This window comes from Passer domesticus, chromosome 1 (genome assembly GCF_036417665.1).
Source record: "Passer domesticus isolate bPasDom1 chromosome 1, bPasDom1.hap1, whole genome shotgun sequence".
Taxonomy (NCBI): Eukaryota; Metazoa; Chordata; class Aves; order Passeriformes; family Passeridae; genus Passer; species Passer domesticus.
In genome coordinates, this window is record NC_087474.1 from 43,766,258 (window position 1) to 43,779,971 (window position 13,714).

At 40.2% G+C, this 13,714-nt stretch overlaps 1 protein-coding gene across 6 annotated transcripts in view; it reads left to right on the plus strand.

Annotated features, from left to right (window-relative positions):
* The window catches only part of MYRIP (myosin VIIA and Rab interacting protein), a 209,077-nt gene that overhangs the window by 131,919 nt on the left and 63,444 nt on the right, over positions 1-13,714 (plus strand). Inside the window, exon 1 of one of the 6 annotated variants that reach the window (XM_064416911.1) lies at positions 982-1,136. The exons of the other annotated variants lie outside the window; for them this stretch is intronic. Coding sequence (XP_064272981.1) covers positions 1,093-1,136 — 44 coding nt within the window. The 5' untranslated portion in view covers positions 982-1,092. Of the gene's footprint in view, positions 1-981; positions 1,137-13,714 lie in introns of those variants that run through there. 6 annotated transcript variants of the gene reach the window in all.

Genomic DNA, 13,714 nt, shown 5'->3' on the forward strand with positions numbered 1-13,714 from the left:
ATTTCTATTTTTGCACATTGCTGTTTGAAGACACTAATTTAAACTCAAATATTTTCTTTCCTTTCAACATCCGTGTCTCTCAAGTATTTCTGTAGGATTTAAATGTAAGTCCTAAATGACCAGGCTGTTTGGGACTGCTTGTATTGATGCTGCTGAAGGACTCTGTATGTTATGAAGGCTGGAAGAAAAGCATGCAGTTGATTTGTCTGTTGTAGCAACCTGGTTCCAAGGAAACGCAGCACGACGGCCCAATGCTTTTGGGCCGTTCGGGCTAAGGACACGCAGACATCAATGTGATAGACGGTCCAAAGGCCCTTTATTGGTTTTCTCCTCAGTATATATGCCCTTGGTCCTTCTTACCTTCCGGGGTCTGACTTTTGCCTTATATGGTTAGTAAGGAGACTGGGTGGAGGCCATGTTAGAGGGGGTTACAACATTCTTGGCCTCTTGTCCTGCGGCTATCCTTATCTCTAGGTAGTCAGGGGAGAGAGGCCCTATCAGGTTTCCGTGACAGCCCGAAATCTTCCGATCGCCTGTCCCTATTCTCTCTGCCACATTTGTCTGATGCTTTACCTAGAAATTAGGCAGTGTACCTATGCTGTACTCCACAGTGCAGCAGTATTTGTAACCTGGTATCTCTCCATTCTCCTGACTTTATGGGAACTCTAGTTCCTGGAGAATTCAGCTTCTGCCTAACATCCTGCAGTGCGAAATTTATCTCTCTACTCTGTGTGTGCATTCATATTTTTGTTTCTGTAGGAAGGCCACAAACAACAATACCAATGTTAAAGTACTACAGCTGAAAATACAATGTTAAAGTACTACTTTAACATTGCTGACCAAGGTGAACCACTAGATTTTATATCTGAAATAATGCTCTCATGCTTAAGTTATGCCCTCTCCGTAGACAGCAGGAGAAAAGCAAAAAGGAAGAACCTGTTGTTACTGCATGGTACTCCAAGTCTGAAGAGTATTAAGGGACAGAAAGTACCTGCTGGAGTTCTTTGGTTTTTTTCCTGGTGGACCTGCTTGTGTTTTGCCCTGCTTTGGGACAGTTGATCCATCAGAAGCACTGAAGATGCCTGAGAATCCATGATCCTGGCTTCCAGGGGCTTTGCATCAATGGTGTGTAGTAGGTGAGTTCTCCTGAAGTCAGAGATGCCACTGATTCTGCAGGCCCTGGGCTAGCTGGCTTCTCACAGGGAAGAGCCCTGGTACACAGGCAGCAGCTCTGTGTTGGGCTGAGTTGGTAACTGCAGTTCTCAAGGGAACTCAGGTCTAATGGCAGTAAAAAGAAAGGGAGCAAGTCTGAAATGACAGTGGAGAAGTGGTGCACCTGAGACCAAGGGAGGACAAGCAACATCACTTTGGTACAAAAGCAATTCGGTTTGAACCAGAAAAGTCAGCATCAAACATCAGTGTTCGCTTTGTCTATCTTACACCTAAGATGAAAAACAGTGTTACTGTTAGTGAAGATTAGTAAATGGGTGTGCTGTGATAAGTGATAAAGAATTCATTAGATCTTGTTGTACTGAAAGCTAGGGAGAGCCACCACACTTATTTCTGGGTTACTGATACTGCTATAGAGAGTGCTAATAGCCTTGTACCTGCACTGCAGGTCTAAGTGCCTTTATAAATAGTTGCTGCCACCTAACATAGGTTTCAACATGTTTTCTTGAGAATGTCCCTCTCTGGGACTTGCATTACTGGCAGCTTTTGGAATTTGTGATTTGATGGTCACTTTTCCATTCTTCTGCAAGAGCTTTTCGTGCATTGTTACTTATCAAAGGCTCCAGTAAAAGTTTTAGTGAATTTTCCACCTATGGCAGTGTCTTATGACAACTACTGAGGCAGAGGAATATATGCAGTTTCAGGAATGAAGTTCTGATCATAATGACACCAAGATAAATATGAATTAGTGTTGATGCTAACAAAGATGTTGATGTAGAATAAAGAGGATAAGCCTATATGTAGTTTTGTTGGGTTTTTTTTTAATTTGAGTGTTTTTTCATTCTGAGATTTTATGGCATTTTCTAATGAAGAAATATATCTGTTTGTTTTGGATATAATCCTGGTGTTCTAGAAACCAGCTATATCCAAAAATAAAGCTGACCCATCTATTTCAAATAGCCAAGCTTTGGGAATAACAAGACATGAACAACTTTGGTATTGGAAATATCTTTTAATCTGTAGGACTGTAAAGACATTATTTCTATTCTACAGAAATCTTGTAGATTTATTTCCAAATGTCTCCTCTTTTACGTAATAGAAATTTACCTGTTGTAAAAAGGATTTTCAGAACCAATGTTTTGAAATTTTTCGTCAGTAAAGCAATCATCCTTACTCCAAATTCAATATTTCCTTTTTACCTATATTTAAGTTCAATAAACTAGCACAGTCTTAAATTCTGATTGCAATGAAAATGCAGTAAGTGGAACAGAAAAAAAGACTACTTAATATTGTCTATTATACTCCTCTTGCAAAATTTTAGTTAATCCTTCATCTTTCCCTTTATTTGATATCAAATTAGTCTGCAAAAGCATTCTAGTGCTAACTCAAATATGCAAGATGAGGGTGTGTGCAATCTTGTGATTGTGTTTCTTAATCCTAATGTATGTGTTAGGAATAAACCCCTTTCATATTATTTGTTTTGTGTCTTTTGGTGTCTGGGGCAGAGGGCCGTCTGTCACACAGAACATTTCTTGTTTTACACACTGTGTATTTATGACTCATTAACCTTCCTGGGGTATGCATATGCAGTTTTTATCTTTAAAGTCCAGCTGTACCTTTGGTGTATCTATTCATGCCTATTGAAACCACAAGTGCCTTACAAACTATACAAGTGGGTCACCTGACAATTTAGAAATTAATTTCAGAAGCTGCTGCTCCAAATCACTTCCTATCAAATATCATGAAATAATAATGGTCCCAATGTTATTCTGAACAGTCTGGCTGAACTTTGACAGAAAGCATGGAAATGACATTTAATGAACTGAGGCAATCATTAACCTATCTGTCTCTGTGTTACTCCTCTCTGACCTCTTGTTTAACCAAATAGATATGCACGTTGTTTCCCATAATAGTTCTCTTGCTGCAAGTAATCATAGCAAATGCATGTGTAACGAGCTTGTCAAAGACACTAATTCTATGTAACCTTCTGAAATGCATGAACCTGTATAATATTTTGAACGTGTTAGTTGGCAGATTCAGTGCTGTACCAAGTGCAGCCAATCCACATTTCTCCCAAAAGAGTGAGGAAGAAATTTTTGGTGGCATTTTCTCCTTTTCAGCTTGGACTACACTTCCATGAAATCTCTTTTGTTCTTTGCTACCTGCAGTAGATTTTTTTGTCCTGCCTTTCTCAAGATCACTACCAACATGCTGGCAGTGGGGGCATTCTGTTCCAGCAGCTGAGTTAGGCAGCCTGATTTGGGGCAGTGGGTGGCCAGTTTCCTCGGCCATCCCCAGTTAACTCTCACACCAAGACACCAGGTGTCACCAGCAAGCTGCTGACAATTGCCCAAGACCTTAAGTCTTAGGTGAAAAGATTTAAGTTACCCTAAAATGAAGAAAAGTTTTTTAATCAGATAATCTGCAGTTTTTAATGTTCTTCAGTTTTTGATAAGTAAGGAAAGTATCAGTAGATGCAAAGCAAGAGCCAGAAGAATTGGCAGGCACGGAAGAATCATCTGTTGAAGCCAAGGCGGGAGGCGGCATTTAATTATAGCAGGGTTTGCTAGGCTTTGGGTGTTAGTTGTCTAAAGTGTTGATGTGAATTTGGCATAATGGCTGTAATGCACAGAAGTAAGGCTTCAAACAGGCTTTTTTTTTTTTTTTGAGGGATGATTAGGGATTTTAGGGCATCCCTTTCTGAGCTGGACTACCAAAGAATTAGACAGAGGGAGGGAATGGAGGAAGAAATCAAGCACAGGTGAACCCAATCCTCTTTTCTCACTATTCTGACACTTCACCTTCAGAATCTATATTACACCTTTACCACAGCACGTGCCCATCACTTAGACCTTGTTAGTCCTGCTGTGAGGGCTGGAAATAGGTCTGGGCAGAAGCATCGACATGAGTCAGGAAGGAGTTCAAGGGAATCCCAAGAAGAGAGATGACAGAGAGAATGGACACCTTGTGCAAACAAGATGGAAGTTTTACTCAAGGGATGAAGAAACCCATTTTGTAAGATCTGTATATCTTGGGATTCATCTCTCAAAAAAGCAAAGGTTTTTATATAGTACCAGAGCTTTTAGAACAGGCACATAGAGGCATGCAAAATTTTCTCAAGACTCAGATGATTGTTTGTGGCACTCACTTGGTTTACTTCTTCAGGGAATGGATGCTTGTCACATTCCCATCTTTTGCAATAACTCTAATACATTACAACAGCTTGTGGTGACACTGACAAAGAGTGAAAATTTACTGCTTTTATGGTTTGCCCTAAATCTTTTATAATAGGGTGCACAACAAGCACGTGCTTGTTGGACGTGCAGCTGTTACTCTTGCTTGCATTGATACTCTAGTACTGCTTTGTGCCCCCTCTCTTCTACCCAGCTCAAGACCACAGCTCCTGCTGTGTTGGTAACGTGGCTGGTTGGCAGCCTCAGTGAGGGCTGTTGCACACATTGGACTGGAGTGTAGGTTTGACAGCCAAAATAGGCAGGTTACCTGTTCAGACAGACCATCTGATAACTGCCTGCTTGTTGTGCACCAGCCACTGCCAGTCACCTGCTGGACAACCTGCCAGACATGCCAAAAATCTGTGAGCTTGCCCAAGGGATGCAGCTATCAGTGGATGTGCTAGCCTGCCCCTGGCTGAAGTGCTGTTGCTTGCCAGTGAGGCTGCTGTGCTGAGTTATGAGGAGAGGATGAAGGGAAAGTGCAGGAGAAGAGAGAAGCTCTGCCCACAGTAATTACACGGCCTCTTTATGTGCTCAAGGTTGGTGAGTGATCTGTATCTAATTCTACTGTGATCATGCAAATATTAATGTTTTGATGTAATGGTTGGACTCAATGATCTTAGATGTCTTTTCCAACCTTAACAATTCTATGATTTTGTTAAATATGCCCCTTGAAAACTCCTTTCCTGAAAGAGAAACTAATATCTTACCAGACAATATTCAGGGCTAACTGAATAACTGAAACTAACTGTCCTGAGTTAGTTTCAAAATCAAACATAATCTTTCACTAGGAAGATACAATATTTTCAAAATACAAATTTGAAATATTCCTATAAAAAGTATGATTTAATTTCTTATTACTTGTACATTCTTTGTGTTTTTTAATGTGCTCATCAATGCCATGTAAGCACTCTATCTGTGACTTTTTAATGGCAGTTCTTACCAAAGCCATTGCAAGTTTTTGGATCACTCTGCTTTTCTGTAAAAGGCAGCTGTTTAAGATATATTTGCTTTTTTTGAGAAGGAAATTATGAAAAATGCCTTCAGCACCAATGGGTGTCTTATAGCCACCTGTGCCACTTCAAGTTCCGTGCACTCAGACAGCAACAAAAGCTGTGATAGCAGCTGTCTTTACCAAAAACAAAAAATGTGAGTTTTAAGAGTAGAGAAAAGGCAGTGGTGGAAGCAGGGACAGTTGTTCCTTTCATTTTTTTGCATCTGTCAGATTATTTTGGCATTAGACAATGAAGACAGTGAAGAGTAAATGTTGCAGGGCATTTGGCGAGGTCTAAATGTCAGTATGAGTGTGATTAAGTTGGTCAGAAACATTTTGAGGTGGGTGTTCATACCAAAGTGCTTCACCCATCTTTTTTAGGTGCATTGATTCATACTTCTGTGATTGCCATCACATTCCCCCTTCATCTGTAAAGGGAACAGAGGTTGCAAAATGCTCTTCAAAACACACCTGAAGGAAGGCTAAGACTTGCTTTTGCTTGCTCCTGTATCAGGCATCTGCTGCCTGTGATACATAAAGGAGAGAGGAGCCTGCTTTTCTTCAATGGCTCTCTAGCCACAGCTCACAAAGAGAAGTGGCACCAAGGTCTTGCACCTGAGACTCAGAGAGAAACAGGAGCCTCCATGGAGCCATGAGAGATCGTGGAACTGTTTGCTGCTCCTGCTCAGGCAGACAGGGCTTTCGGAAATCCTCAGGAGAGTCATAGCTGCCAGCTGAAAGTTCATTCATTGGAGCAATGGCCAGCTGAGAATATTAGGTGACTCTGACTGCTTCTTCCCCTTCAGCCAAAACGGACCATTTGCAGGCAGCATGAGTCCCTACATCCAGCCAGATGGATGAAGAGAGGTGATGAACTATTAGTTTTCTGGCTGTGACAAAAATTACTTTCTCTCAAATAGGAGAAATTTGGCATAAGGCCACAAAAGATCTGTTTGTGGAGGAAAGGATTTTGAACAGTGTATAGAAAAGGTTTCATCTGCTGGAACTTTATGTCTAAATATCCCTGAAAGAAGGTTGGGTACAACAGAGAAAATAAAAAAACAGACAGGTGTGCCTCTTGTCTTTTCCTTACTTAATCATCACAGTCTCAAGTCTTTGAGGTGTTAAGAGTGTGTCAAAAGAAGGGCAACAGAGCTGGGGAAGGGTCTGGAGCACAAGTCTTCAAACAGAGCCTGAGGACCTGGGGTTGCATATCCTGGAAAAAAGGAGGCTGAAGGAAAACTTCATCGCACTCTGGGACTCCCTGAAAGAAGGTTGCCCAGGGTTGCCAGGTGGGTGAATCACCATCCCTGAAGGTATATGAGATGGGGCATTTAAGGATATGGTTTAGTGGTGGACTTGACAGTGTCAGGTTAAGAGTTTGACTTAATTATCTTAGAGGTCTTTTCCAATGTAAACAATGCTGTTCTGTTCTGTGGAACTGCTTGTGTCTGGTTTTAAAGAAACAGCAGGATGCAACTTCTGTACAGCTACATTAAAAAAATAATAATGAAAGAGTGTGTGTCTCACTATAGTAACTGGCACTGTACACTCTAATTTTTTATTTCTCTTTTCTTGTTACTCTATTCCCAAATTGCTAATTAGAGTCAACAAATTGGCTGTAGAATACAACAAGACACCATGTAGTCTGCCAAAAACAGTGGCTGGCATTTGTGCAAATTGGGTGATGATGTGTTTGAAGACTTAATGTTGGAAAAATCTTTCCATATTCTCTTCATCTTCCCTGTCCTCCTACTGAAATGACTCAGTTTCAAAGGCAGCCACATATTGCTCCTTTGTTGTTAGAGGTTTGGTTAACAGAAATGAAATCCCACCGTGAGAAACTTGGGTCCTCTAGCAATTAAGTTTTGTAGTTATGCTAAATAACCACTAAGTGCAAGCCCTGAGTGATGAGAACCTAACCCAGCTGAAGTGATGTGATAATGGCTGCAGTAGTTTGGCTTGGCAAGTCTTGAATGTGCCTTCTGTAGCTGCAGAATAGCGTGTGTAGAGCTGCTGCAGTGCTGTGGTGCTGCACAACACACGCTCATGTGTTGTGCTGAGTGTCCGTGTGCTCCCTCCCTGTGCCTCACAGCTCACATGTGGGTGTCTGGAAAAGACTGTTTAGAGTGGAGTGGAAATTCCAATCCTTTTCTGTACTGAATGGTCTGAAATGACAGTGTCAGTACCTTCACTTGGTTTTTGTGGCGATTTGCTATCCTCATGTCCCCATGTATTGGCCAGTGACTTACTGTGGCTGATTTGTTCTGTATTCACGTGGTGATACAAAGGTTAAAGCAGAGTCCTGATGTTAATTTACCAAGTTAATTTTTACTGGCACAGTGGCAGACACATTTGAATATCAATGATACACAGAAATTTCTGCAAGTATTATTTTCAAACAGGATCAAAGACTCATTGTGAAAGCTTTTCCTCAAAGCAACATGCTACAGGTGGATTGAGAGGTGACATTAGATCCAAGGGTGGTATCAGGAGGGACGACAATTCCCTTTTCTACTGAAATCTCCTACTTTATGGAGCTTTCAATTAGCCTAGAATTCCGTAATTTTCAATAAGCCTAAACTTGGAGTGATGGTCTTGTTTATAAAAAAGGAATATAACTAAAAGCATTCAGCTAAGCTGACCTGACTCCTGCTACTGTGGTGTCTTGGGAAATGGAGCCTTTTTGATCATAGTAACCAAAAATATTTCTAGAAAGTTTCCCCATTGATAATTGCTGTCTTGAGGAATTATGGTCTTTTCTGAATGAAGCAGCATGAGAAACCTTACAGAACCCTTCAGGTGTGGGCATGGAGCTTTTTCTGTGTCATCCCAAATCCTCTGAGAATAAAGGCAGTGTTTGGGCCACAGGGCACACAGCCTCGCACAGAGGGATTTGCATGTCAGGAGTTTTGCTGGGACACACAGTATGTGTTTGTGACTCCCTGGCTGTAAAATAGGAATGTCTTAATGCTCTGATATATTTTGGAGCACAGTAGTGAAGCTGTTGGAACAGAAGCAGTGCGAAGTAGGCTTAATGCAGATGATGACTTTTTAAGATTTGCATCTGCCGTCGTATATTGAGCCATTAATCATTCTTGCCGTGTATCTTAACTAAACAATCTGCAAAATCCTTGGCTGAGGGCTGTTTCCAGGTTCAGATATGCTGCTTGTCTAGTGGATTTGGAAGGGGATTGCATGCATTGTCACACTCTCTTATTCGACCCTTTGATCTCACTCACAGTTCTTCATGCGTGAAGATTTTGAGAGTATTGGTTTACTTTTCTCTTCAACACAAGCATCTAATGTAAAACATCTAATTTGAACAAATTGCAGATATGAAAATGGTGCTTTAAGACAAATGTTTTTTGGATCAGAATTGGAGAGAGGTCAACTTGTGTGGAAAACACAAGCCTTAGATTCAAGATGTCTCAATTCATTGATTTCCAAAGTAACTGGAAGCAAGTCTTTTGGCGTTTCAGTGCATTTAAAGGATATTTGGCCCTTTGTTTTATTTACTACTTGAGATTTTAGTTGGCTGCCTTTTGGAGACTTTAATTGCTTTAAAATAATGGTGTTACTGTCAATGAGGTAGTAAGTTTCAAATAATTGTGTTATATTGTATATACCTGTAAAGATTGTAAAGAGTAGTAAAAAACTATATACAATGTTATATAAAAATAGGATATATGTAAAATAGTTTTACTAGCTGCTTTGCCTACCACAGAATTGTTGCACTTTTTCCCTTACAGAGTTAACCTCTAAAAAAATTAGGAGTTGGATCATCCATTGTATCACAGGATTAGTAGCTGGCTCTGACCTGAAAAAATACTTTGGTTACTATTTATTAAAGAAGTTCTTGATTTTAACTCTGTTTCTAGACATTTTCAGGAAAATCTGTTTTCACTATCTGTGTTTTTGTTTTCAGTATACTTAATAAGTAATCCCATTGTTGCAGCTTGCAGAGTATTTGTTGTTATTATCTCAGATTGTGTTATTTAATAGTATTGAGATGGATTAGATGTATAATACCCAAATATTTTAAAGCAGCACTACTAACCTGTCATTATTCAAGGTATGATTCATTCTAGGAATCAAATGTCTGTGAAGATCCTTTTATTATTTCACTTAATCTGCTGAAAGTAGATAGATACTCCTGATACTTTATATTAATACAGCCTCTCAGTTTTGGGGGCTTGTGGAGAAGAATTACTTTTTTTTGCCATTTTCAAACTCAGAGTCAAGTGTGGTTTTTTCCTGATTTTTGTGTTTTCCCTCCTTCCCTGGTATTTCTACTCATAAGGTCTGTACTCTTTTTCAAAAATGAACTTATGAAGGAAATGAGAAAGAATATTTTTTTAATGAAAGTTCATCACAACTAAAGGAAACTGGAGGGTGAATACCCTTGAGTAGTCTATATTTATTTGTTTGTTTCATATCTACAAGAAATAATTGGTTTTATCTTTTTACTTTTCTTTACACAGTTACAAGACTTAATGTATCCATCTGACTCCTTATAGATTAATCTGTCATCCTAAAGAGTAATCTGTTCTGTGTCTCACTTATATGATTCTTTTAATAGTTTTCTGTGCCCAAAATAATTTTTCAATTGTTTTGGTTGAAAATATGTGTGCCCAATCCATAAGAACATCCTTAAATAATGGTCATTTAATTATTTTCTCGTGGGTATTTGTGTAATGGAAATTACTTAAGCACCTGCACTGTCTTTGTAACAGGGTAAATGCAGAATTGCACCCTCTGTGGGATAAAATTTAAGCATTATATATACTGGATATTTCATATACCTGGTTCTGCAGGCCTGGTGAGTTCTTGTATTCTGACCTCCTAAAAGAAGGTTGGTTTGCTAATGAGCCAACACATACACTGGCAACATTCTTAATGCATTGCCTTCTGTCTGCCTGCCCTAGTACTCTGCAAATTTGTCTTCAGTTATGCAAGCAAGTAATTTGTCCTACCTTCGCATTGCCCCAAGGAAGGGAAGAAGAATGGAGAAAAAACAATGACAACAAAAAGGAGGGAGCAGCATGCGTTGCCCACAGTGACTCACGAAAGTGCCACATATGTGCAGAGAAGGAAGAGTTTCATGTTTTTAAGGCATCTACTTTAGCTGTAGAGGGTAGACAGACATGCACCCCCTTCTGTCTCCAACCCACTGGGGCTCAGCAGCCATTTGGCAGCCTCTATCATAAGCCATATTAGCAGCTGGTAGTTCAGACTACAACCAGCCTGCTCAGTGGGTGATCCTAGTGGTTAGGATTGCTTCCCCAAAAAAGTGCTGTCAATTTTCTCTTCTCTGTGAGAGGAGTTCTGCTTGAGAATTGGCCTAAATTCTGTCTCCTTTGAAGTAGAGGTAAGAGTAAACAATGTCTCAGAAATGAGAAATGGCTTCTGTTGGCCCCATCTCTTGCTGTGGTCACCACACACAGGGTGTGTATGCCCAGAATACCTCCTGTTATTGCAGTGGGATCTCCTCTGCCACCGCCAGGTGAAGCTACGCAAGTGTCTCTATGCAGCAATTCTGCATTAAATCCCTTTTTTGCACTATGGGCTTAAGCAACATGTTTGGAAAAATGCTAGAAAGAGCTTGATTTCGTTATTCTTCTAAATGACTTCTGTGGGTTTCCCTTAATCAAACATGAAAATCTGTGGTAGTGATACTTCGTGGAGATAAAGCAGGAAGAGACGTCTAGGCCAAATAACATAAATCCTTTATCTGCCACGTATTATTTGCAGTGTGATGGGAACTTAGAAATTCTTGGTGTGGATTTATTCTGTGAGTGAAGCAGGGGCTCTTCTCAGCTGAGCCTCGTGGATGTAGCTGAGGAGGGCTTTGATGCTTGTGCTCCATTCACTGCCTGCAGCTGAAGACTGGCACCAAGGGACTCAAAGGGACACTGCACATTGGCATCGACATTGTTCATGACCAGGGCAGCTTTGCAGCTCCTCTTGTTTCCATCCCTCCTGTTCGTACACTGATTCTTCTAGTTCCTCCCATTTTTTCTTAGTTGATCAAACTTGCTGGTATCACGCACGCATGCATCTTCTCACAGCCAGGTGGCCCTAAGAGGATACCCCCTGCCTTGTGCAGATGAGAATTAACTTGCCTTGGAGAAGGCAGGAGGATTGTACGGCTTTGAAGATTTCTGCTGTTAGGGAAGTGAATCCTCTGGACAACTGATCAGTTTTACCCAGAAGCAGGAACAGTTTTGAAAAACAGCTGTAGTTTTCTGACAGTCTGGCTAATTTGTGCTTGGTTATTTTATTACTCTGATACAAGCATTTATAAAAATAGCGATTTGAGTTTGGTTTGGATTTTTTTTTTCATTTTTCATTATTCAAATAACCGAAAATCCATATGAAAAGTATATTTGTATGTGTGCCCAGATGTACAGCCCCTGCTAGTAAGGCCAGCTGGGATTAAAGTCTCATTTGTATAATTTATATAGGCTTTGGAATTTTTCCTTCGGTTTTCAGCCGTAAGCTGGAATTTAGCTTTTGTCAGACTGCTAGACAGCTTACACAATAAAGCTTCTAACTAAAAATATTTTCTGTGCAACCCAGAAAACCTCACCATTTAAAATGCAGTGGAGTTGGTTTGGAAAGACAAATTATTATAAAATAAAAAAAAAATCCCAACAGTCATGCCTTGGGTGTTTTAAAGGCTTAATCAGTGAGCTCCATGCAGAAGTAGTACAACAAATAGAAAAGCAGAAATGGGGGGGTAAGTAACTTAGGAGGCACATACAGGGTGCTTGGGCTGCTCACAGCAGTAGAGTACCCTTGCACAGCAGCAGATTCTGATGGGTTGCCCTTGGTCTATTTGAGAAGAGCTGCTGAGGTGCAGTGACAGTGAGCCCACCTCCTGGGGCTGGCCAGCTATTCTACTTCTAGCCCATTTTTCACTGTAATTCAAGGAAATCTCCTTGCTTGAACTGCTGGATAAACACCTGAATCTTGTCTGGGTAGTTGCTGTCCTGGGAGCGCAACATCACTCCATCTAATTCTTCCTCCTACCACAACAGGAGGGTGGGTAGCAAGGAAATAGTTTCCTTACACCTCCCAACTAGGGACCTGCATGGGAGGATTTGGAAGTGTCATGCTCCTGCTGGATAGCACAGCAGTGCCTCCAGTGTGTTCCTGAAGCTATTCTGTTGCTTGTGGAGCTGCAAAGCGCCAAGTATGTCATCTCACAAAGGGGTGGTGGAGTCACTGTGTGCACAGCTCCTGGAAAAAAGCAGTGCAGCGTACTCGAGCAGAAGTTGGGCTTCTGGGGTGAGGTAACCAGTACAAAAGATAGGAACTAAAATTGCATCTCTTCGCACCCCAGCAAAGTATTTTTTAAAATTATTTTTCACTTCTTTTTTCCTTCTTTTTTTTTCTTGCCTAAATAGTCTTGCAATGAGCCCAGCTTCCTTTTTGATTTTGCGTGGAGATGAATCTTCTCATCTTTGCTGGCATTTCACAGTTGTTTGTTCACAGCTTTCTCCAAATATAAGAACAGAAACAGCCCTTCAAGCAGAGGATTGTTATCTTTTTGGTGTTCTTGAGCCCTATATTAAAAGCCCTGCGTATTTTTCTAATCAGGATTACAGAATTAATTTGCATGGTTTATCCTCTGGTATTTTTTTCTGATGGAGCAGAGTTTGTATCTCTTTTGTGAAAATTTTTATGCTTCATCGACCTTACTTTTAATGTTCTTCAGCTGTTTTTCAAGAATCTGTGGATTAAAAATGAAGTTTACAGAAAGAAAAGCCTTCACTTAGGTAATTTGAGTAACTAATCAAAGTGCCTTTATGCTCTGTAGTTTCATTAGGTATCTGCTGTGGCTGTGGAAAACATTTCTCATGTGGGTGAATGGTGCATTTATTCGTAGCCATTTATATTCAGTTGTATTTTGACTATAAATAATTTTTGTTTCAGTAGCGTGAATGTAAAGTTCAATGAGCAGATGTTCCTGAGGGTGTGTTGATGTTGCTCTCTGCATTTGGAAGTTTATTTACATAAGGTTTCCGTATGAATTTTCATTCACTTCAGTAGGTAGGTAAGCAAAGGATAAATTTGTAGTAATAGCACAGCAGGAAACGAATGTCTTTCCAATTGAGAATTTATGAGTATCTGTTGCTGTTGTTGTTTCTTAAGAAAAGCAGCAGGATGCATTCATTTTGAGGTACTGTCAGTGTGGATTTTTGTTCTTTTTGTGTGGCTTCTTTCAGAAATCTGAAATAACAATTAGACTGATGCATTGTAGCAAGTAGAAACAAATATGACATGGAGAGCCAATATATGTGTGTTCAGT